The following is a 25,868-nucleotide window of genomic DNA, read 5'->3' on the forward strand; positions in this document are numbered from 1 at the left end:
TTATTTGAAGAACTTTAGTTCTGTGTCAACACAGTCATAGAAAAGATCCACTACTTCAGCTGGATCCAGAATCTCTGTACGAGAAAGGATATCTTCCATTGCTTCTAAACCTTGTTTCTCAAGGTCTAACATAATCCTCATCAGTTTCTGGCCTTTATCCTAAAGGCAGGAAACAACTAAATTCAGTTAACCAGCAAACAGGCTCATTAAAGCATTTCACTGTTTCTCTTTGTTACAGAGATATTTTCAAATATTTTAAAAAATGAAAAAGCCTTTTTGAGTACTAACCATTTCTGTTATTAGTTATTTTGGATGGCCAAAGGCTAAAAGGAACAGTCCTGGATACTTTGTGCATAAAGAATAAGAACCAAAAAGGAGCTGCCAAGTCTAAAGCAAAGAAGGAAGAGGGTGAAAGATGGATAGAGGAAAATTACATAAGGCTTGTACATATAATAGAGGTAAAGCAAGTTCTTAAGTTTGTAATCCCACCAACACAACTATATGAGAAGATCAGAAGACCTAAGAATTCTACAGGTTGTGGTATTTGCATTTTGCATGTGCGTCCCTCAAATCAACATCTGCAAGATGATGAATCGATCTGAAATGATGTGTCATGTAACAGTATTAAGACTCCAGATCCCAGGGAGGTTTTGTGTGCCATTCTGACTTACTGCTCTTTGGTTTTTGTTTGTTTGGGGGGTTTTGTGCTTTTTTTTTGTTGTTTTTGTTTGGTTTTTGTTTTGTGGGTTTTTTTTGTTGTTGTTGTTGTTGTTGTTTTGTGGGTTTTTTTGGAGGTTTTTTGTTTGTTTGTTTTGGTTTGGTTTGGGTTTTTTTGGTTTTTTTTTTGTAATGGAGAAGTGCTGCTTGTTTTCCTTGCAACTTTCAAAACTGACTTTCAGGAGAAAAAAAAAAGTCATTTAGAATGAGTGGTGGTTCTGAGTTTTTCAGGATTTTTCTCAGCATTTTGTCCAGAAAGAGTAGAGCATCTCATCTAAGATTTAGGCTCTTGGATGGGAAGCTTTTATAGCATGAAGCCTGAGTAGAAACTGCATTTCTTGTTCTACCACAACTACTGGTGTCACCTTCTGGGAATTTAACAAGCAAGAGTCCACAAGATGCTAAGATGCCTCTTCTAAGTCTTCCCTAAATCAACATCTTGCATAATGATGTGAGAGCCACTTGCACATTAAAACAGTGTTACCAGAGGCCACAGATTTCAAATTACACCATTCCAAGAAATCAAAAATCTTGCCCAAACTGCATTTAAATAATGTTTGTACTTGCAAAGGTTATCACGGCTTCCTTACTCAATAATGGGTAGGTCTGAATGTTGTTATGGCCATAGCAAGAGTGTGACCCATGCAAATACACACAGAGGAAAATTGTAGGAAAGCAAGTCCTCTTGAGGAAGATCAACACAACTATGTGAGGGTCTTCCACAAATTGCCTGAATACCAGTAAGAGCCTGACAGGTGTGCCTTGGTGATCTTTCTGTTTCACTTCCTTAAAACCACTTATTCAGTTTACTGCTGTAGATGTAATTGCAAATGTTGAAAAGTTAATGAACTACCTGCCCAATGACAGGTATCTTAACCATTTGGAAAAGCTAAACAGAATAATCCCCTTCCTGACTTAACTTATTCCAAAATTATTTGCATAAGAGATCCTCAACATTAAGTTTATACAATGGAAGGTTTGCAGATCTCAGGTAGGTACTGCATGGCACTGCAAAGTGTCATTTCTTCTCACATGCCATTTTCAGTTAAACCTTAAAAATTAACAGAAATGCATTGAATTGCAAAATGCAAGGCTTGCAAAACTGTCACGTGCAAATTATTCCTTCAAGAAAAAATACATTTCCAAACTATGTAGTTCTTAATCCAGCATATAATTTAAATTACAACACTTCTGCCCTCCTCCTAGCACATCATTCTGATACCATGTCGCACTAACATCCAGTGTTCCAATCACTAAAAAAACTATATGCACAGTGGGGATTGAACAAGATAATCACCTTAACAGTTTGACTTTTCATTTTGTAAAAGTAATGGAGCAGAGCAACACTCTCAGGATAACAAAAACTATGCAGAGTAATTTACCCTTCAGAGGGCATCATTATTCAAGCTAAACTCACAAGGATTCTAAGAATATTCAGAGAATGGTTTCCAGTGAGTGACTGTGAACTAAGTTCTGGAGTTAAGAATCTACATTAACTTCAATTTTTTAATTCCAGATCCCACAGCTCTTACCTGATCGTTCTCCAGGAGAGATCGGGCCCATTCGTGTGCCTTGTACAATTCGTGCCTACGATCAGGTTTCTCCTGGAATCGAGGTATCTTTTTAGCAGGATCATCATTGCCAAAAGAAGGAGACTGTACTTTTGGTACTAATTTTACATCATCGACAAAAATAAAGGGTTTAAATATGGACCTGAAAGAAATGAGAATTACTGCTTGCAGTAATAAGAGAGATCTCAAACATGCTATTGAACTATAGGCCATTTTGAAACAACACATACAGAGCAGCATAGGTAATTCATCTACACTAGGCATGGATAAGGTTAGAGATTTGGTACTGATCACAAGCAAAACAAATCTATGTGCTTTAAAAGAACTGGGTTTGGCAATTATTGTAAACCTTATTACCCCTTTTACCTATAAGATTCTCTGGTGTCCTCATGCCACTGTGCCACTTCTTTAGAAGAGCAGCACTGATTTCCTTCCCCCATGTTTTTTGTAATGAATCTCAGCACTCAGCCTCACATCAGTTTTTCTCCTCCGTTCCCACTGGCATCTTTCCTCCTCCTTCCAGTTTTATTTTTTATTAATATCAGAAAAAAAGCACTTGAGTGGAGCAGGGAAGATTACATATATTGCTCAATATCAGAGGATTTTGCGTATAAACAGCAGCACTTCAGAATTTTACTTCATGAGCTGGGGGTAGATATGGCCACTAATATTGTGACATTTCTCAAATAACTTTAACACCGAGTTTGGTTCTAAACTCCTAAGACAGACAAACAAAAAAACCCCATCAATACAGGATCTTCATTCCTGAGAAGCTGAAAGTAGGTTTTAGCAAGTGCCTGGAATAACTGCATTCCTTCTCTTTAGATACAGAACAACAAAGCACCCTGCATTCTGCAGTGAAGAACCTGCCAAGAACCTGCAAGACTTCTGTAACACACAATTAATAACCACTGCCTGTGGACAGTCAGCAGGTTCAGTGATGCTACCCTTTCCATCACTGTCACGAAGCCTTGCTGACTAAGAATTTACATGACTCACTAGCTGCATTTAAATAATTCTTTCTTAATGTATTACAGTGTAGAATAAAACAAGAAAGGTCATTAAACAAGGTTTTTAAGCTAGGTTTTCCCACCTTCAAAAGGACAGAAATCCTAACAAAATTATTTGAAGCCTTGCTCCTTTCTATTGCAAAGATTTGCATCAAGTCAAAAAAAAGTTTGGGTAAACAAGTTTAAAATTGGCACAACTCTGAAAGTCTGAGTTGCACAATGCAAAGGACTAGAAAGTCCCTTTGGCATGGATGAATTCCACAGCCCTCAGTAAAACCTAATGATTACTACTGGTCTTTCTAGAGGAATGACTGTCAGCTGTTCAAGGGTGTCATTTTCTTCTCCCCAAAACCTCTTTACCTCAATGCAAGTGGCTGATCTCCTGAATAACTGCAAGTGGTTTAGTTTAATTTCTGTGAATCCCAGGTGGATTCTGTTTAAAACACAAGATAACTCATTAGTTCTTTGATGATCTGGGCCATGAGTTCCCTAATCTCCTCAGCTACATCCAGCTAGAGAGGACACCACATAAACCAACTGGAAACTGTCCCTCCAATAAAAAAATGCTTGGGATCCCAGCAACTTGGCAATGTTTTGCTGTGTTAATGTTTTTATGTCATATGAAGCTACCTAGAGTACACAACCCCTCTTTGATAGGTAAAACACTTCATTTGTTTGAATTTTGCACCCACCTGTTAAAGAGAAGTTCCCCAGTTTCATAATCCCAACAACTTTCCAACTGGAAAGCAGCTACACTGGATTTCTTGGCTCCTCCCTAAGCCGCATTTCCCCTAGAAGCTTGGTAACACAGGACTGTCAGATTGCACATCTTGGAGCACTGACTGCATTTCTGGTTAGAACATGCTCTTGAAGTATGTTCCAGTTTCGGTGGCAGGGTTTGTTTATCACCTTTCAACCCATCACCTGCTCTGCACCCCAGGGACCCCAGTGCTGTGGCTTACCTTGAAGGGTCTGGCGTGCCAGTGAAGTAATGAATACAGGGAAAACTAGGGTCCTGAGGCAGAACAGACACTATGCTAGCTGTAGTAAGGAAAGATTCAGAGTCCACACAGACACCACTATCCTTGTCACGCAGGACATCAATCATAGCTTGTGCAGAAACATCACCTATATGGAGGGGGGAAAAACATTCCTCAGTGTTCAATGGCTTGGAGCCCAGGTAAGGATTTTAGTCTGAACAGTCTTTGGCCTAAAATGGCCAGTGACACTTGACATGGGTATGTCACAAATCCCAGTTAATAATTTGTACTTAAACAATGAACATTCAGAAAAAACATGTCTACCTAGTAAATCAGAATGGTAAGTAGCATTAATTAGGGATGGCAATAGCCAGGCAGGGAGAAATACTATTTAAAAAGTACTTTCTCAGGAAGAAGGCTGTAATACTGCTTTAGCAGTCACTATGAACAGACTACTTACATAAAACATCCATTTTCCTCTACCAAAGCAGGGCAGAATGAGGGCACCCTGATCTTCCACTTCTCAATTTCAATTCTCTCTCAGTCAAAACTTTGAAACATCATCTCGCAGTTCACAGAATTTACATCAGCAGACCTAGACACCAAGATTTTCTCCAAACCTCTATCTACAAAAATCCTCTGTTCTCACCATGTTTTCTGCCTGTGTTCATCCCAGCTTTCCCTCCATGGCCCCTCCATATTTTCTCACATGCTCCTTTGGCCGGTCAGGCTTCTTCCCTTGCACCTTCTCAGACTCTGCAGTGACTCAAACCTCAGTGCACAGGTGCTTCAACACACCAGGAGACATGGAATGACTCAGCAGCCTGCAAGATTTTCAGCCATAGCCATCTGTCTGTAGGGGCCCTCAGGGTTTTTAGTTCCATAATCCAGATTTATTAAGATCTTCTACCTATAGTCCTTCAGAGTTACTCTATCTGTCTCAGACACAAACCACATTCTCCCTGCAATTCTCCAGCCAGAGCAAGAACTCTGGAATGCAACAAAAATCTCACCTCTACACTCTTCAGAACATTTACCAACATGTGAAAATGCCAGCAGTCTAGTAAATTCACATCTGTAGTAAAGGGTTTTTTAGAAAATTATAGTCTGTGCTGTTTTCCATGCATGAAAGAGCAGATATATGTCAGCCATGCGCTGCTGCAGGCTGGCCATTTCAGAGGTATTCTGGCCAACTGCAGTGAACTGAAGCAAGTAATAAATTTGGGTCTGGAAATAAATCCTTCCTTTGATTGCAGAGAATAGGCATAATGTCTGCTGCAGGAGCTTTGTTCTGCTCAACAAAGAAAAAGGGACTTGAGTTTGCCACTGCTCTTCCTTAAACTATGCTCTTGAAACTTTCCCCAAAAGGTTAAATCTACATTTTTCCTAAAATGCAGATTGCACTGAGCTCAGTCTTTGATATGTGAAGCCTTTTTATTTATTTAATTTTTTAATAGTATCATTTTAGTGTTAGGTAGGGCCTCTAAAATTACAGGAAAGCACAAATGCAGTGGCACATCATGCACATCAGAACACTGAAGGAAGTTACTTTGTAATTGCAGTCAAGGTTTTGAAACCTTGAGGGTGACATTAAAGACTTCATCCTAAATTGTGGCAAGGGTAGGGACAGTCTTTAGTTCTCATGTTCCTTCCTACAGTTTCTATGTAGAGGTGTTCTCAATAACATGTAGTTCTGGACAAAATGGCTGAAAAGGAGGCAGCAGTGACTAAAAAACCCAGTGTGCCCACAGAAAGATAGTTCAACACTTACCACCTTGCTTTTCTAGGCTCTCCCTGCCAGAACAACAGGCTAAATGGTCATCAGCAAGAGAAAACACTTCAGAAAAATTGAAGTCTGAGTCTCCATTCCACCAGCCTTGACTTTTCACATAATTCCTTAGTTCAGGATGCTCAGCATCAATTTTTGTAGTTAATGAAAGCTGATTGCAAATGCACTTCACTCCCTCTAGAAAGAGCCACATATTAAAGGAGAGCATTAACACAGTTTTTCTGGGACAAGCTGGGAGGAAAATGTCATATCAATTAGGAAACAAACTATTGGTTAGTATGTACATTTGGCATGACTGTGTAACTATATAATTACACATACACAGAATTACCAATCTCTGCAGGTTGCAGAGCTCAATCCCCTGTGCCCTACTGAGACACGGACACTTGTGATTAATAGTGGGATTTAGACAGAATGCCAGTTTCACCTCACACGTTCTGGCCACAAAGCAACAGTGGTACCCACAAGCCAAAGGCACATGCCTAATCTTTTTTCCAATGCCATATTCCACAGACACAAGAAAGCTTGAGATCTGACTTGATTTCAAAATATGTTTCAGCAGAGCTGCATTTAATGAACCTGCCTTGCCCTTCAAAATTAAGAATTTTGGAAAACGTTTTTAAAATCTTAACAATTGCTTTAAGCTTCCCAGTTGAGAAACAGTTTCACTGTAAGCTGCAAGATAGGTTTAAATTAATTTTTTTATCCTAAATTTTAAAATTGAATGAAGTAAAAAGAATGTGTGAGTAGCTTCCAAAGAATACTAAATGGTTTTTAAAGTTTCTTTTATCAAAAATACTGCAGTTCTTACAACCATATGTCCACAGCATGGCAGTGGCTGCTGCAGATATTCCTCACAGAGAATAAAGCAAATGTATTGGAAGCCAGAGAAAGAGCTGATAAAGTAAAACTATAAACTAAAGTAAACAGAGATTCTGGAATTTGGTACAAATAATTTCCTAGACAGAAGCAAAACCAGTAGTTGTAGAAGTTTTTAATACTGCCTTCCAAAAAAGTAAGCTTGCTTCTGTAATGCCTCATGCATGCAATTTAAATAATGGGTAACAACTTCAGGAAATTTTGTGCATCATTCTGTAAAAAAGTCCCTGTCATCCAATTCTGACTTACACTAGGGTCCCTGACAGCTTATTCTGATTCACACTTTCAAACAGAATACTCTGCATGGAATTTTCTTGACTTGAATGATGAGGATATTTGTATTTGTGTCCAGCTAAGCAAGCCACTCTTTAGGAGCTCTTTAAACGTTACATGTATTAACTCATGCAAAATAATATTTCATGGGTTAGATCCACCACAAAAAATATTATCAATCAAATAAATTTTTCCACTTAGGAACATTAATAGAAAGGATTTTGAAGTGCTTATTCTCAAATTATTGTCAGGGAGTTGCTCGATAAACACTCACTATAAGCTTTACCGTCCTGGAGCAGTAATATTAGAACCCTGAGGATAGTCAGGAAAAAATATGCCTTCACACTGGGGAATGACACATTTTTCCCACTTTAACAGCATTTGGGCATTCATTTGAAAGCCTAAGAGGCACACTTATGGTTGCAAAAAGTACGAAATATAGAGTTCTTACATAGCCAGCAGCCTTTCCTCCGGGCTGCAGGAGATGGAAACTACTTATCTGCAGCTCACAGGAACCTCCAGAAGAGCAATGTGCTGGTAAAAACCAGAACAGAGCCGCAGAATCATTTCAAAAAGCTGCAAGCAGCAGATGAAGGCAACAGTTCATTTGCTGGGAAGAAGGATGTGAAGGTTATGTGTTGCTGATGCAGCTAAAACTGTTAAATAAAGCCCACTGTTCTTCAAATATCACTCAGGCAGGTCAAGAGAAGCATGCAGGCTGTCACTGCATAATCCCAGGAACCTCAGGAGTCAGCTGCTTTCCAGAACTGGGGTTTTATCAGGACAGCATTTTCAGTCTTCCCTCCTCTCTCTATGTTTGGTATCTGTTGGTGTCAGATAACCTGTAGGTATCCTTAAAATACAAGTTTTACTTGGGAAATCACCACCTCTGTGAAAGTAGCTGATTCCTATTTGGTGGCAGAGGCTAACAGCAGGCCATGAACACAACATTGCAGAGCCTGCTGTTATTTCTGTGCTCCTTCCCATATCTGCTATCTCCTACCTTTCATTTAGGGGGAAATGAGGAGAGAATTGAATGGATCTGTCATAGCTCAAGTCATGGATGACAAGAGTCCTCTTGAATACTCTGAATCTTCATTCAAACATGAGGATGTTTCTAAAAGCTCTACTCTTATGACAATAAAAATCCCTTCAAAATCAAGATGAGAATAAGTTAAATACAGGCCTTAAACAATCATATTACATTAAGGCAGCCCAAATATGCTGGGAAAGTTTTAAATAAACTCATCCACTAAGCCAGTGAATTCTAGAAGTTAGTTTGGCAGTTCTGGCTTCAGACACACAGAAAAATAAACCATTTACAAGTTTAAAGAGCAGAAAATTATTGGTCTGCACTATCATTTAAAAAACAGGGATATGAAGTGAGTATTTCAGTAAAGGAACTACCACCAGCAACCCATTCAATTTATCACCTGAAAAAAAAAACTTTTGTCAAAACTATCAATGCTTATCCTTTCTGCACAATATTTCAGATTTGTAAGTAATAATTTGGGCATTAATTCCATCAAAATAAAAATCTGACATGTTAAAAACAGAAAATAAATCTGGGAAAATACACCTGTCAAATATAAAAATTATGATTATTACCTAGTTTATGCATAAAGGCAACCACCTCCACAGAAAATGCTAAGTTGCATCAGCCAATGCAACTCAACATATTAAAAAAAAGTCAGAGTAGTACAAATACAGAAAACTAAAATTGGTGATTTAATCAAACACTTGCATTCATTAGTCACTGATTTAAACTTAGTGACTTTAAGACCAATTCTTCCAAGACAGCTCTTTACAGCTATTTTAAATAGGATTTGCTGTAAGTTCTAAACTAACCTGTGATTTTTTCAGCTGCCCAATACTTTCCAGAAGTCTCCAGTATCCAGGCTTCATTTCTGTCCACAATCAAAAAAGCACTTTGGAAAGTATGGCATGAACTCCCATCTTCATAATAATTTCCACCTTGTCCATGCTCTTCCAACAGAGCAACTATTACATCCAAAGCTTCTTTAGCTGTTGCACCCCTTTCTAGGCCAAGTCTATAAGAAAAGGGTGAAACAGAGATTCAGAGAGGAATGAAACAGTGAGATCTCCTTAAGTTATTAAACATCAGCACTCATCCGGGTTTAAAATATTGATACTTAAAATATTTAAGTATCAACAGATGAGTATTTTAGCACTCATCCAGGTTTAAAATACTGATACACTTCATACTACGTAAGAAGTATGCCTAATATAAGAGATCTTGCCTTAATTAGTTACGAGACTTAAAATATGAGATATTGAATTATTTGTTTTTCATCTTGATTTTCTACACTGGTTCTTTACACTCAAGCCTATAATAGCTGGCTTTTAGTTTTTGAAAAAAGAGTGCAATTACCAACCAATGATCTCAGCTGCACTGTGAACATGCAATGCTCTATTTCCCTCTTCTTCAGGCAGAATGCATTTGAAGGACAATTTGCAAGTGGGTTTTTTTTTTAAGTAACAGCTGTACCAAATTTACCTTTCTGTACAAGGGTGGGAAATTGTAAATAAATATGACCAGCTATCAAAAAAGGGGAGAAGTATTCAATATTACAACCTCTCTTTCCCAATGCTCAGGTTGGCCATGGAAACTAGGTGTTACCTTTATATGCAAACTACATGCTGTAAAGACAAGCGTTTGTGCACAGTCATACTTCAGAGTTCCTGTAGAGGCTTCCCCAAAAAACTATTTGAATACCAGCTCTGGCTTTTGTCAGAAGTAAGAGCAACCATGTGTCTGAAAGAACAGAATTTTAAAAGGAAGTTCAAGCAAAGCAAGGGTATTTTATGGAAAAGTAAACTGAGGTGTGGTAATAAATTTTACAAAGCTATAGGGAACAGCTGTATCCTGCCTTGAATAAGTGGCATTAAATAATCCCTTGATATAATTTACAGCCCTAATTGAATCAACAAAAAAAGCAGTAACCAGAAGTTGAAATCAGACCTGTAAACAATTTCACTGGTTCCAAAATAAAATTACTGTTAGTGAGAAAATGCTGTCTTTCAAACAACAGCATATCCATGCCTCCATCCTTTGGGAGTTACCTGGATCAGTCCAAAATTTCTCCCTGTTGTTTTGTCACCTTAATATTTTCCTCTGTATTTGTCTTTTCTGTTGCTACTCTATGGACAAAATAATAGTGACTGATGGATAGCTCCAAGAAGATCACTTTTTTAGATCTGAGTACTACTATACTATCTACTCTCTCCCATTTCTCTTGAAATCACATGACAAGAAAACACTACTCTGTATCTTTCCTAAAAACTACAGTAGACAAATCAGGTCCTGATAATTTGAATATGGGTTTGTTGATCTCAGTACTTCTCAACCTGATCTCTGCACAGGCTCTGCTTTGTTAAATACGTGGCTAGCATTAGCCTTGATTTAGGCTGAATTATTGAAAGCAGTATTTTCATCTCTCTCAGCAGCATCTATTTATCACTTACTGACAAAGAAGAGCCAAGAATGTTAAGACTTAAAGTGACAGTTCCTCCACCATCATCTTATTACTTTTATAGGATCTTTCCCTCATGTCTTTTCTTGTTAGCTGAAACTTGTTTTGTACTGGTGACCCCATTTTCAGTCCCTCTGCATTTATGTTTTTCCTTCATTCTTTTCATCACTGGTGCAATTGCTTTTTCAGACCAATACAGCTATGCCAGTATTTGCACATACCACAGACAATTTAAAAGCCAGTCCAAAAGCATGTCTTATTTATTCCCTAAGAGCAATCCTTGCCACAGGTGAGGGAATGGACTGAAAACTACCTTGGTGACCATACAGTCACTAGATTCAGTGATAATCTGTTCCCTTCTTCCCAGTTAATGACCAAAGCCATTAGGCTATAATCAGATCTAACCTGCCAAGAGATATAACATCCCACTAAAACTTTAATAATGCCTCCCTGAAATTTTCCATTTGAGATGGTTACAGTCTAGCTTTCGCTGTCAAAACCACAGCAGGGATTCAGGCTGAAGAAGTACCCTTTAGGTATTATTTTTTTATAAATGGTTCCAATGTTACATTTATTTCCATTAAGTAAAGATCCAGACTCTGCTTTTGTTTGGCTGCTCCTATCTGTCAGTCACAAGGGACAGAAGAAAAAAACAAAAAACCAAAAAAAAAAAAAAAGAAAAGAAAAAAACACCCAAGGGGAAAAAAAAACATCCTACAAAACAACCACACAACTCATTTCCACAAAATCAAGTCTTCTCAGTTATCTCAGCATCAGTGTCCTGGGCAACCACAGCATAAATCTCTCACTAACACACTTCAGGGTACTCTTCAAGGTGGGCTGGAAGAACAGCTAGAAGCAATTTCAACCCCAGATGAGAGCTTGGATTAGTTATTAATAAAATTTCAGTGATTTAGTACAATCCACTACTTAAGTACCTCCAATATGCTATTATACTGTCAAAACAATATTATCTTAAGCTTCTCAACTTCACCTATCAATTACATAATGCAGGCTTTCCAAATTAACTAACATACTTGATGACATTCTGCTTTATTCAGTTTTGCGGTCTCTAAGGAAAGAAATTGGTAAACAAATTAATACCATTTTAAAGAGCATTCTTGACTCCCTGCCAAGATTGGCATCTCTGTGTGGCTCTGAAAAACTTATTGCACCTGTGATGAAAAGAACAAACAAATAATACAAACACATAAGGATTAAAACCAAGACAAAAATGCAAAAATAAGGGTGTAATTTAAAGGTTTCTCCATGTTTACCTTTTTGTATGATAATGCTGTCCTGACTTATCAGCAAAACAGTACATGAACTCTTCAGAAGAATATGCTTCCCTAAGTGAACAGGTGCTTTACAGTTGCAAATGTGCACCAAAAAAAAAAAAAAAAGGATAAAAACCTCACTAATGCAACAACACTGGTAAAGTTTTCAAAAATTAGCTTTTGAATAAATCCCTAGTGGAAAAAAAGAATTCCTTCGGAATTTGTGCTGGAGCATATTTTCTCAGTTTTTCTCTATGTTGTGACTAGGTCCCTGTTCTCCATTTAGATTAACTGGGATGAGGACCAGCCTGCATGGAATAGGACCAACTTCTAACCCTGAAGTCCATCACAAAAACTTTATTGCTTCCTTAAGAATCATTCAAGCATTCTGACGTGCTGTGATACTCCATCAAAGAGGCAGAGCTGGTGCCAGCTGCTTCACTGCAGCCTATAGAGATTGATTTTGTACTTGATGGCTCTCTCATGTCTATGTGGTGACATGAAATAGACACAATTCAACTGGCCAAGTCTTCACAATAAGAGAAAGAATCACTTAGGCTGGAACAAGCAGCAGATGGTAACAACACGTCTCTGATTCTCCTTGCCTCAAGCACCATCTCGCTGCATCTGAGCTGCAATTTCTTCTGCAGGTGAAAAGGAAGAGAGGAAGGGTAGCATCTACAGGTGATGATTACTTGTAGTTTATGGCCAATGCCTCCTTACTTTGGTATGTCCTGATTTGCTAGTGTGGGTAAATCTAGAGCTCTCGGATGAGAAATATATTTGAAAAGCATACAATCCTTTGAGACTGCAATAACTGAGTAAGAAATAAGTAGAACTTGACATTTAAACCAATGGTTTGTTAAAGCATCAAAAGGACTCTCGTAGGACAGAAAAAAAACAAAAGTGGAGCTTAGAAAATCATTTAAGTCCTTTTCTTCACAAAAGTTTGTCCTATACTTTCTTAAACAAACCCTCACATCTACTCAGCCTCCCTTGATGCAATTAAATTTTCTAGTTCCCTCAGGTACAGCTCCTCCACAGATTCCTTCAGTATATACAGGGCTTAGATAAAATACCAAAGAGAAATATAATCCAAATTCTCTCATGGTTTTCTCATTGGTCAGATTCTTTAGCTCTCTGATCACATTTCCAGTTTCCACTGCATTCTCTCCAATTGGCCCATATTCCTCTCGATTTATGGTAGCTGGAAGCAAACACTCTATTTCTGCAGAGACATGTGAGAGAACATTTACAGTTACAGGCAGCTGTGCACCTAACAACAACTTCTAACTCATGCTTCCCAGCTTGCCCATGAAAACAACTTCTAAGGTTTTAACATCCTCTTAAAAGTCAAGATATCTATTTCCTATCCTTTTATCTATAAAATATAACTCATTGCAGGAGTAAAGTAGAATGGTTTGACAGGATTTTTCTTGACTACCAGTTATTACTGTGCATTTATCAACTCCTTGATATTTGAGGTTTTTCCCCTTCAGGAGCTGAGGTTGAGGTGGTTTACAACAACTCTTTTTAACTATATTAAGCATAGCCACAACATTTAAATTTTTCCAGTCAACCGAAACCTCTCTCATTTTTCACCAGTCCTCAAGAAAAATGAGAATTCACTTGTAACTGCTTCAGTCAGCTCATTAAGTATCCTAGGGCAAAGTCTAGTAGGACTATATTGTCTAAGACTGATTTACTTAGCAGCTGTTGTCCTCATCAGTCTTTAAATTTAGTCCATTTGCTTCATTTTTCTTTCTAATAAATTTGCACATCCTCTCTTCTTTCATTTTCAGCTTCCATCCCCCACCCAAGCTTCCTTTAAATTCCCTTCACTACAAGATCAGCATGCAGGCTGAGACTTACAGTGCAGCACAAGCCTTTTGGGCAGACAGCCGTCAGTGAACAGACTCACAGGAATTGGTGTGCCAGCATTTGGATAAGGGCAATGGTTTGCATTGGAATGCATGGGCTGAAGTAAGGCACAGCAGTTTGTTTATGCCTACAGTTGGCTATAAGCCCAGAATAAGATTTTTAGGTCAGAGTAGGCTGTTGTAAAGTGGGGGAGAATGAAGGGCACACCAGCAATCTGATATTACAAATTAGTTAGCAGTTCCTCACTAACAATCTTATCTCTTACCCTGTCAGAATAGCCACTGCTGGACTGTAGGATGGGTAGGTGTGAGAACCCCCAACAGACTGGTACGTTCTTCGTAGCTAAATTCAGATTGCAAGTGTTTTAACTCTTCACTCAGCTGTATCTGGAGCCCTTCCTAGCCTGCTTATCTCCTGATGCTGACACCACAAAGCTGTTACCCGGGACCAGCATCATCTAAGGCTGACGATGAAAGAAAGGCTGGTCACAGCTCAGCAGGACACCCACCTGACAAGATCCATGCCAAGCAAGGCTTCAGACTCAGAAGCTGGTTCTCTGGTCACGACAGCTTCGTTAGCTACACACACTCCGTGCTCGTTAGCTCCCATTTCTGCCCCCCAAAGCCAGGAGGGTCTGCTCAGCACGACAGCGTGAGTCTTCGGCACCTGCTCAATCTCGATATACGTGCACTGCAGAGACAGCAGGAAGAGAGAAAGCTAAACCATCACTTCATCTGTTGCTGTGTCTGAAGTAACAAAAAACTTTAATGTTCAGAAAGGACACACGTTACTTAAAAGGCCCATGTGTTGTGAATAAACAAGGAACTTTTTTAAACAAGATTTCAGTGTCACATTCAAACCTTCAAATCCTTATATTGCATAAGCTTGGAAGAATACCTGTGCTGATGCTTGCAGGCTTCTGGCAGGAAGAGGAAAAAAACCCAAGCCTTGAAAAGATTGAGTAGTGTAATAAACCACTTTGATAAACAGTCACAGAAATAAAACGTGCGTATTGCTGTGTCTTAAACGGGTGTTTTTACTATTTTTAATGGTCTGCTTTAATTAGATGTCTCTGAATATACTCTGACAAGTCAAAAATACAAAGGAAGGCTAGAGAGAAGTCATTGTAACTGCAAGGAAGAAAGAAATTCTGTTACCTTTCAAATACATTTACAAGCCTTCAAAAAAAGGACTGTTTTCCCAGACAGCATGGATGAGAGTTCAATCCATCACTGGTTTGTGCAAACCAAAGAAATGGACTTTACGTTTTACTGTTGGGTTCACATCAAGTTTTTCACAGATCAAACTTGTCAGAATTAGCTTTTGAGAAAACTAAAGTCGTCTTCATTTATGACAGGTCCGGCATTCCTGGATGTTGTAACATCTTCCTGTAAGAAGTAATCTGCAATAGTTTTTTTTTGAGAACTATCTGTTCAGTATATTAAAGTAAACAGGATCATCAGAATGGACTTGTAGACTAAGAGTTATTTACCTTGTTTGCCTGGCTGTGTCTATATTAAAATCTAAAGCCAAAGAAATTAGTCCCAAAAAATCAGAGCATCAAGAAGCTTTGTTTTTTTCCTAGCCTTTCTTTCTGCCTTTATGATGATCATCTTCAGCTTCCAGTCTTGAGCTATGACTTTTACAGTAATAGCTCCTCTAGTATTCAATTAAAACATGTAATAGACTATCTTTGGTCAGAAATGGGATTTTCAGAGTCCTTCACTTTGACCATGCAAGAGTGATACAAGAAATAAGCCTGCCATCTTCATTAGCTAATGTGTGCAAATAGTTCAAAACTAAACAAAACAAAAAACAAAATGCCACAAAGCAGACGGGCAGTGAACTCTTTCAGTCTAAGGACAGGCTTTGGCAAGAAGATCCTGTCAGGGACAAATACCTGCTTTATTTACAGGAGAACATCCCTAATACTTGACCAGGTTGTTTGACCAAATTGCTGTTATAGTAGTATACTGTGATTTTGTAGAGGCAAATTCCTCATCTATCAAGGTGCAACAACATTTGGCACTGGCCAGGAGCAAAGATCTGACTAACAAAAACCCTTTATACAGTTCACCCTTTGCTTCATTGAGTAACCAAGCCATGCCAAAACTGACATTTCTTATCAAAATTCCCCCCTCTCCTTTTGAGCTGTCAGAAAACAAATCTCATTTTTGACATTCTGCACAGTCTCATTTCAGAGTTTCAGGTCAGTGCTGTTTGGATAAGCACTTGATGCATGTGTGTGAACAGAGAATAACTGTATTTGCTGGATGTGCAAAGCGGCAGCTGGAACAGCAAGGGAAGATTATGTTGTTGTGAAGACAACAAAAGAGCAGTGATCAGGACCCAGGTCTGCAGCCTCAGCCATGACATAGAGGTGGTCAGCTGGCTGCAGCCATCCTGCAGAGCCATCCATGGACCTTCTCAGTCCTACAGCAGAAAGCAAAAACCTAGACACAGCGTGAAGGAGATTTCAGTACTCCATACACCCACACTTGCACAGCATTTTCTGGCTGAATAGCCCTATTAAACAAGCTGGCTTACACTGACTCTTTGATTTTTTTTTTTTAGAAGGAAAAATGATAACACTCTGAAAAGTGACAGTTAAGCTAAAAAAAAATGCTGAATGCCTTTCCTCTGCAAAATGTATTTGCAAGGCTATCCTTGCTAAAAACCATTTATTACTTGGTGCCTTGTTCCAAAAGCAAGCGCTACCAAAGCTGCTATTCATTGCAAAGATCTAATTGTCAATGGTTGCAGTTGAGAAAAGGGAAAAGGGAAATTGTTTGTTCTTGCTTGATGAATCCAGAGCATCCTGAAAAAAAAAAACATAGGGTTTTCTGTAGCTATGTAATCAGAGGCCAGAAAAAAAATCCATAGGCAATACTATGCCCCTCAAAACACAGCTGCCACCTTGGATATTGCTTCTTTGTGTCCCCCAACCCAAAAAGAAGTGAGCATGGAGCATATTTCATGCTACATTCGGTTTCCATACAAAAACTCAGGTACATAGATTACATTCAAGCCTTGCTTTATTTATATAAATTGTTTCAGAAGACCTAAATAACAGAAAAACCATTTCAATCTGACAGTCACTGACAGATCTTACAAAACTACTATTGATTTGATTTTTATTCGCCATGATTATTGACACTGCTGAATAAGTCTTGATGACATTTTACCTTCGCACTATAATTATTTACTCCAGTAAGCATAAAGTAGGTACTAGATGGAATTGATGTATTAAGGTAGGAGAGTGGTTCATATTTATAATAGTAGGTATGAGCATCTCAAAAACCTAGTGTCCAGAGGTGACAGTAGATTATTAATTTTAAATGTAAAGCTCTCATTTCATGTTACCCTCCCCTCCTTAAAATAACATCAGAAAACTCTTTCCTAACAAACAAGAGGAACTGGGCTATCCACTTGTACCCAAGACACATCACTTGTAAAGGTAGGTGAACTAGAGCCAGATACTGCATTTCCAATACAGCAAACCACTGCTTCTTGTTCCGCAGAAACCAGGGCATAGCCTTGCAACAGCTAAAGCACAAAAGGAAATAGTGGGGGAAAGACAACACTATCCACCAAAAATCCTCACTGGCCACTAGATCTCTAGAAACAAGAGCTCGGATAATGACAGGATTTCAAAAGCAGGCAAAAATTCCATCATCTCTGTCTCCTCTCCTTCACCCGGCAAATTCCTTCAGCACAACAGCAGAGCAGCCTGTTCCAATGAGCACCATGCCAAACTAGGCAATGAAAAATAAAGCAGACATCAGGTACTGCAGTGATTCTGCTTGCCGCTAGCCCTGTCTTCAAAATTCCTGAAATGTCCAGCCTCAGCTGGACTAACATTTTTCTTTGAGTAGGAATGCTAAAAAGAGAAGAATACTGATAGATTTGGTGGCAAAGGCTGAGAGTGTGTGGTGTCAGGCTCCATTGATTTTCTAGAATTCAATCCCTGAAAGTGGATAGCTGGCATCTTGCCCTGTGACCGTAAATTCCCATTAGAAAATATAAAACCAAAGAGGGGAGACTTCACACACAAAAGATGCAGCCAACAACTTTAAAGAGAATTGAGCAGGCTGGGAACTAATGATACTTATTTTATTTCACTTATGGTATCAAGAAGAGAATCTTATCAAGGGATTTCTAAGAATAGCACAAGGCACGAATGTATCTACCAGCCTAGCTAGGGCATGCAGATAAATTGGAAGCATTCCAAAACCAGACACCACAGTCATAAGCACAAGAGATTTCTTCTTTCATTAATGAAAAGAAACTATTGTGCAGTTTCTACTGTACTAAGGCTGCAGAAGCCAAATTCCTAGCACTATCAGTCAGGTCATTATGAAATATCAATGAAATCACATAGGCTTCAGTCCTAAATAACAAAGGCAATAGTCAAACAAAGGGAATGCTTTAGAAAGAAATGATCTTTGAAAAGGGGCATTAAGATTTCAGATTACAAAAGAGATCCCATCCCACCCCCCTTCCCTGCCATCAGATCCAGCCTCAAACTTGCCATTAACTCTTTGCTTCACTACTTCAAGCACTGCCATACCACAGCACATATCTGAAAATAGGAAACTCAGCAACTCAGTAAATTCTACCATGGCTGCTTTTTTAACCCCTTCCAAAAGAAGGATGCAAAAAATGTGCTGAGGCAGTCTCACAGTCTGCTGCCTCCCTGGCCATCAAGACATTGAGACTGATAGCCTGGTTGGAAATGTATCAACAGGTGATTCCACAGGTGACATGGGCTGCCTGGGCTTTCCCACCATGATGAAGTGGAAAACTAGAACAGAGTTGCTCGAGGAAGCCCCTCAGACTATCTAATGCAGATATGCCTAGCAATGAGCTTTACAGACAATTCTTTTGCTGCTTATTTACAGAATCAAATTTAGTAGAGCCCAAAGAAGTGGGAATAACCTCTACTTGGAAAGAGAAACACACAAGTAGCAGTACACGATACAAAAGAGGTGGTTAGCCAATGCTATTACCACTGCTTGCTTACACAGTAAGCAGCACTAGGTATAAAGCAGAAGACATCTGGATGACTTCACCACACCCAGTAAACAAGCAGCAAAACTTGTACCACAGTGGAAGGGACAGCCATACACCAGGATAAATCCAGGATAAACCCCTCTAAATACCTCTCAAGTATTGTCAGCCCCAGTTCTAGTGGTCACATGGTCAAACCTGAGCAGTGAGCAGAAGTCTCTCCAGCAGCAGGATGAATCCTCAGGAAGCCAGCTCTCAGAAACACACACTGTGCCACTACTTGTGTCCTCACACTGTAGTCAGATATAAAAGCATGTACTAGCTGTCCAAATAGAGAAAAAAAAGCCACTTTTCTGCCACAGTAAAATGTCTCTTTCTTCTTCATATTAGGAACAGGTTTTTTCTCTCTTTATGAAGACTCCAGTGCACTTTACATATGCTTTGTATTTGCATATTGTTCCCAGCTGTTTGTATTCATTGCAATCAATAACTATAAAATTTGAATCTTATCTCTAGCAGTGTGTAAGGATGATAGATTTTATTCTAGGAAAAACAAATAATTAGAGAAGCCAGAAAACAGTTCCCCTGACAAAAAGCAAAACTCTCTGCACCCTCTGACTGACTCTAACCTGCTCTATCAAGCCATGAAGGAGCCTCAGGCATGTGAGCCACTGTATGGAAAAGTGCTCCTCAAAATGGAATTTAAATATCTTTAAACAAATCAAATACCACAGAGTGCACCAAGGCACCCAAGGCTGGGAACACTCTCTGGAGACAGTATATGTCAGAATAGATTTTGCAGTGAGGAATTCACTTTTTGTTTTTCAAGATACGAATTTAGCAGTTTCCTGGGTGATAAGTGAAGTAAAGATAAGTAAAACTGAAATGTGGATGAAGTTTATTAATTTAATGTTGCAAAACAGTAAGAAACAGATTTCAAAGAAGCCACAAAGAACCCATCACAGAGATATCCTTGGAACTCTTGGATATCCTGGGCATTTGAAATACTTGCTCACTCATATGTTTTGACACAATTAAATGTTTTGGGTCAAGATGGAAGAGTTGGCAGTGGTTTTGCCCCACACCACGCTAAAAAATTAAAAAGATTAAGAACAAAAGAGTACAGTTCACACTAACCAGTTTTGCTCTGGTAGCAGAAGAGGACAAATAAGCAGCACTCCTACAGTACAAACAAGCATTTAGAGGGCAGAAACACCCAAGAGATTATGACTTCTACCTCTGAATTGCTGCTGGGTTGTGCACTGTGCTACAAAGCTAAGTCAAATATGTTAGTTTAAAGGCCAGTGGCCTGCAACGGAGCAGAAGACATAAAATGCTCACCTTAGCCAAGCAATAGACTGCTGAAGGCAGCAACCAGTTTCTTTTCTTAGCTGCTGTCTGCCTGCACAGCTCCTGTCCTTTATCTCTGTGTGAAGTCTCAGGGTGAGCTCCAGCAAGGTGGCTTGGGCAAAGCCCTCTGTGTGCGTGTGCAGGAGCTCTGCTGCCAACCAGCCAGCAGAGAGGCAACAATGCAGCTTCCTAAACCACCTCTGAATTGCAAATCTTCAGACTACAGCCTCATCTATCTACACAGAGTAAGCAAAATGCTCTGTCATAGGCACAAGCACTGCTGTGCTTCATCAAGGTTTCCTGCCAGGCACCACTTTCCCATGGAAGTGTCATTGGTTTTACACCCACACCTGCAGCAATGTGACTGTGAGTTAGCACTGCCAGTCTGACCTGGAGGCTTCCCAGAGAGCAAATTCTCAGTAGATCCTGCAGACTGACCTCTGTTACCAGATTCTGAGCACCTTGCCCATGACACAATGCAGATAACCCAAACAGCTGGCTAAAAGGGAACCAAAGTACCCCAGAACTGAATTGCAGCAGTGGAGTGATGCCTGCTGATTGTGTTACAAACATCAGGATTAAAATCACCAGCTGATAAAAAGCCCACTTCAATAGAGTCAAAGTCTGTTTTCCAAGCTTTATACTGTCTTGCAACACCAGGCAGGGACCCATCAGTTTCCTTGAGGTGAAATTTTATACCTGCAGTCCTCAGACCAATGTACAGAAAAAATCTTACTGCTGCTCTGAAAACACAGAGCAAGGGGAGGTAAAATAATATCCCTTAAAAAAAAGAACAAAAACCCAACAGAAAACAAAAGAATAAGTAAGGCATAACTATGACATGCTGTTTTAGAGAACAAAATATTCCTCCTACCCCACAGAGGGCTGGCTTTTAGCCCAGATCTGTGTTTAATACCAACATGCTAGAAAAATTTTGCACATTCCACAGATTTATAGACTTCTTTGCTGGTCTACCTTTTCTACTTTCCCCTTCCTGTTCCTCTATAAGAAGATGCATGCTGTTAGGATAAAAGAGCTTTTACACTCTATAGTGAAGCAAGAAACCATGACTATTTTGAAATCATGAATATAAGGTTAAGTTAGAGGAAAAGAAGGTAGACCTAAAAGGAAAAAAAAATCCATATGGGAAATTCATCTATAAAAAAGTAATTTAGCCAAGACTTCTTCAGGAGAAGGAAAACCACAGCAAGCAATAGAGATTGATAAAGAATAAAAGAAATCTAGTAAATAAAATCTACCTTAAAAGTAAGACTGAGGGGCTTGATTTTAAAGAGCATATGACAAGAATTGTCACTATTTTTTAAATTGTGACAAATTCTTAAAATCCACATCTGAGGAAAAAAGAACACACTTTTAGTAGAGGAATTTAAAAAGGACCTTATTTATGCTTAGGGGAGCAATACTTCACCTGCACACACAAATGCACTAGGCTGATCATTACAACAAGGAAGAGGGCTGATCAGCATCTGCCACTGCAAAATTGCAATGCAAGGGAAGAACAAACTTTTGAGAAAGTTGTCACACACATGCACAGAAGGGAGCTTTAATGAAAAGCCCCATTGTTCAGGGTCTTGGGAACCTGCTGACACGGAGGGAAGGAATTATGCTGATGAGCTAGCTGCAGGGTTACTTGGCTGGTAGATTGAGCCACAAAGACCAGGCTGAAAATGACTTGCAGTATGCAGTGAGTTCCCCTGAGATCCTGCCACAAACCAACTGATAGCTGTGCAGCACAACCTGCCCCATTCCTTTATGGCAACGATCCCACTGAATTACTGTGCCACTTTTGGTTACACTCTGCATTATCACAGCTGCTCTGGGAGCAGCAGAGAACAGAAATAGGAAATAAACAGGATACAAACTCCCTGACAGAGTTCTGTAGAACAACCCGTGTCATTACCACCTCTTAATAGAAATTCATAGAAATTCAGAATGTGAGTGACAGCCACAAACAGGTAATCAAAATTTGGTACACAATGAACCACGTTATGTGCAAAAAGTAGAACATAATGAAAACCAAATCCACTATCAGTGTCCAGGGAAGGTAAAGAAGCTAAAGCAAATACACAATATGGAATGGAGAGAAAAGCTGCTCGTTTGGAAAAAAAGAAACCCAAAACATTAGGATGTATGAGAAGAAAAATCTTGCCAGAGACACAAAGGATTACTGACTTAGAAAAACTGTAGTGTGAAATTGATCAGCCACGTTTTTCCATTTATAAATAACGTACATTTAGTTTCTCAGGGCTGTTTAGTTAGCTTTACAAAGTGCAAGGGAAGGAAAGCTGTGGTAAAAAAGAAAACCTACACCAACAATAAGTGAAGCGTTGGCAGCTTTCACGGGCTTTAAAGAACAATGTATTAACCCTGAGCATGTCAAAGCTACATACAGAAGCTTTGACACTCCTCTCCATTCCCCCATCAGTTAATTGCCTCTGACAAGTTTGCTTAAAAGGTAGATAGTGTTGCATGCCTGGTACTTAACAAGGCGAAGCAGCTGAATTCAAGCCTTTCCTTAAAGCTTTTCTTGGCTCTGAGGTACCACTCACCACCAATACACAACGACTGTGCAAAGCTACCAGACAGCCCTCAAACCTAACAGAGTAACTAAAATCAGTTGTGTGTTTCAACCAGTTTACTCAAAATATGCATGAGTTAAAAAAAAGGAAAATACATTAACCCTACGTAGTGGTGAGTGTGATCAAGATGCAGTGATAAACAATTACCTGCACTACTTTCAGAGAAAATTATGTTTTTATCCTGTGCTAAGAGGAAACAGGAAGAATTTTGGCAAACATCTGGAGCCTATATGTTGCTGTACACAACTTTACTTGAAAAACCTCAGGCTAGCTAATTAACAACTACATAGTAGCATTGACCAGCAGAAGACAAAGTATCCATTAATTAGGACTTAAGCCCCTACTTTAGGAAAAAGAAAAAAAAAAAAAAAGCCCACTCCAGTCTGTCATCTGTATCTTCACCGTACTGCAACAAACTTTACCTTGATTTAAAACAAAAAATTCAGCATTTAAGGAGAATGCTTGCAGACCTTGTTGGCAGACTAAATCTACAAACCATGTTGTGCTATGGAAAGGAATTATGCTTCCCACTTGTAAAAGGTCTGGCCTAAGAGTTGAGTTTATGACTGAATTATAAAAAGAGCCATTAAACCAGTTAATCATGGTGTGAAAGAGGAATCATAATAGATTATATATGGCTCAATTGTATGCTTTAGCAAATTACTACAATTTCATCAAAGAGTAAGATATGGAGCAAAGAGACCAAAAGAATCAAGAACCTCCTCTTACAATAAGTTCCTACAAATTGCTCTCCATTAAGGCTACAAGACAAAGAAGCTTTCCAAAGTTGCTCTTCCCCAGTAACAGAACTTTTTTTTCATTTCCAGTTCTATGACTAGGTGTTTTAAGACAAACTGCTCTGAAGCTTTCTTCTTGTCTTATTGTCACACCTGTGTTACATATGCTAGCACATGTCTACAGCAATTAACTGCACATAGTGGTCCTGGGGGAGGGGATTTCTTCATATCCAAAATTAAACCATTTAATAATGCATAAGTTGTACTAGATGTTGGCAGCAAAAAGAATTAAGAGAACATTAACTGTTAGAAAGAACACCAAACCCTCTGAAATCTGGAAGTCATGCCATTTGAAAAACAGAATTAAAACTGGCACTAGCCTTTGGCTATCTTCTGGGTAAGTGACAACTAGATCCATAAAGAATCTGTTTGGATGAGAGGCACCAGCCTGGTGCAGAACACCTCCTGTCCTCAGCCTTCTGCACAGCCACAGAGGCAGGAGGAAGCTGAATGCAGGCAACCTCACAGATTCTGCTTTCCCAGCTGCCAGTCAGAGCAAGAACAACCTGTGAACTCTAAAGGCTCCTGGCAGTGCAGCACCAGTGTCCAGCTTCAGGATTCCACATCCAGCCTGGATTCAGAGAAAAACACAGCGCTAAAAACTGACCATGATGCAGGTGCTCAGATGCAGAACATGCCAACAAAGCCAATGGCATGTGCAAGAGTTAAGTCTGGCTTACAAAGCTTGAGCACTCTCGTTCTCCTCCTCTCACATTCTTTAGTACTAGAGCACAAGTTCCTCAAGTTCCAGATTTCTGGCTACCTGTTTTTCAACCTGTGTAGCATAGTCAGGCCCCATTACTGCCAAACAACAAACATGAATGAGAACAATTCATTTGGCACGTAATAAACTCTGAAAATTGACTTCTAGTTCCAGTTAGCCAGGATATTTTTTCCTTAGAAGGAAATCAGTTGACTACATGGTGCAGGAATCTGAGATGTGAACAGTTGTGCCTATCTGCTGGAAAAAGTAGATGTCACGGACTTTTCCCCAGTTAAAAAAGTTACATTGTGAGTTGTGTTTTCAGACTTTTAAAAAATATTGTCTTTTTCTTCTCAAGAGATCTGAGTCAAGCGAGTAAGGACTCCGTAAGTTGATGAGAAAACAAGGCAGTATTCATTTCTTCCAAAAACAGTGATTTCTCACAGTTTGAATGCAACAATTCACCCTTACCTCAACTTTGCTTCCTGGATCATGCTCTGCAGCAGCAAAGTAGACCACCTCCTGTACTTCATCCCTAGGCCGTGCAGAGTTCTTTCCAAATACCACCAGCCCATCTTTAGAACACGGGGGGAAGGCTACAAAACAGTAACTTGGAGGAGCTGCAGCCATCCTAGAAAGGAAAGAAAGCACAAACAAACAAAACTAGTGAGTTTTTTTAACTCGTAACTGCATACATTAGAGAATCATTCAGTTTACTGGTACTAACTGTAGCTAAGAGGGAATGCGTTCCCTCTGTCAGCTTATTGTCCAGTGATAAGGGAAGAAGAGGTCAGCTCAAAGGAAGCTTACCTGAATTTAATTTTAAAAATAATATCATTTTCATCATTTTTCACCCAAGCTTTGTGAAAGCATAAATAGGAAAAAAGGCAAGAGAACTGTGCCTTAATGAGTCTGCTTAGTCCCCACTGAAAGAAGATACTCTGCACTGGAGCTGCTTGGGAAAGTATGACCTAGATGTATTCTGCTGACTCAGACAAATGCAGGGACACGGAATAACTTTAAATAATTTATTCCCTCTCCTCGCATGCACTTTAATATTTTTTAAAAAGAAAGACAAAACACGTTGGAGGGATTCCTGAGAGAGGACAATAGCATAACTGGAAACAGGACAAAGGCACAGGACAATGACATCAAAAACTGGCAGTCAATGTATCTACTCAGATGGGAGAGAGATTGAAGCACTAATTGCACTTTATTTTCTCTGTGGTTTGACTGCATTGCTGCTCTTACCTGAAGTTAATTGATTGCTGTTTATTTGTTTATGTAGGCTAATGTGAAATTTTTATAGGATAATTTTAAGTGATTGCAATGACAATATATTAAGAAAAAATACAAACTGTTTCAGGACTATTACACTACTATAGCTGGTCTTGTGTACATTGCTACATCTGATATATTTTTCCACCATTCAGGAAAACTTCTGGCACATATGCCTGCAAAAGAAAAATGTAAGGTGTTTATCACTTGTTAAAAATACACTCATCACAGTTGTCTGAGATTTCTTCATTGCTCTTAT

The 25,868-nt window shown here is 39.1% G+C and overlaps 1 protein-coding gene across 1 annotated transcript; it reads right to left on the bottom strand.

The window, feature by feature from the left end:
- On the bottom strand, window positions 1–24,961 carry SCRN1 (secernin 1). The gene is made up of 7 exons (XM_062496006.1): window positions 24,803–24,961; window positions 14,380–14,561; window positions 9,068–9,270; window positions 6,050–6,244; window positions 4,261–4,426; window positions 2,250–2,430; window positions 1–159 (listed from the first exon to the last, which is right to left on the bottom strand). Exons 1-7 carry the CDS (start codon window positions 24,959–24,961, stop codon window positions 1–3), a joined length of 1,245 nt encoding a protein of 414 aa, XP_062351990.1.
- Window positions 24,962–25,868: the final 907 nt, after the last annotated feature.

This window comes from Cinclus cinclus, chromosome 1 (assembly GCF_963662255.1).
Source record: "Cinclus cinclus chromosome 1, bCinCin1.1, whole genome shotgun sequence".
Lineage (NCBI taxonomy): Eukaryota > Metazoa > Chordata > Aves > Passeriformes > Cinclidae > Cinclus > Cinclus cinclus.

Excerpts from the sequence above, each read along its gene's own strand:
- SCRN1 (XM_062496006.1), bottom strand. The coding sequence starts at position 24,961 with ATGGCTGCAGCTCCTCCAAGTTACTGTTTTGTAGCCTTCCCCCCGTGT. Across the intron at positions 4,427-6,049 it reads GAGCCTAGAAAAGCAAGGTG|GTGATGTTTCTGCACAAGCT; the intron begins GTAAGTGTTGAA and ends CCCTCCATATAG. Across the intron at positions 160-2,249 it reads CTCTCCTGGAGAACGATCAG|GATAAAGGCCAGAAACTGAT; the intron begins GTAAGAGCTGTG and ends TCCTGCCTTTAG.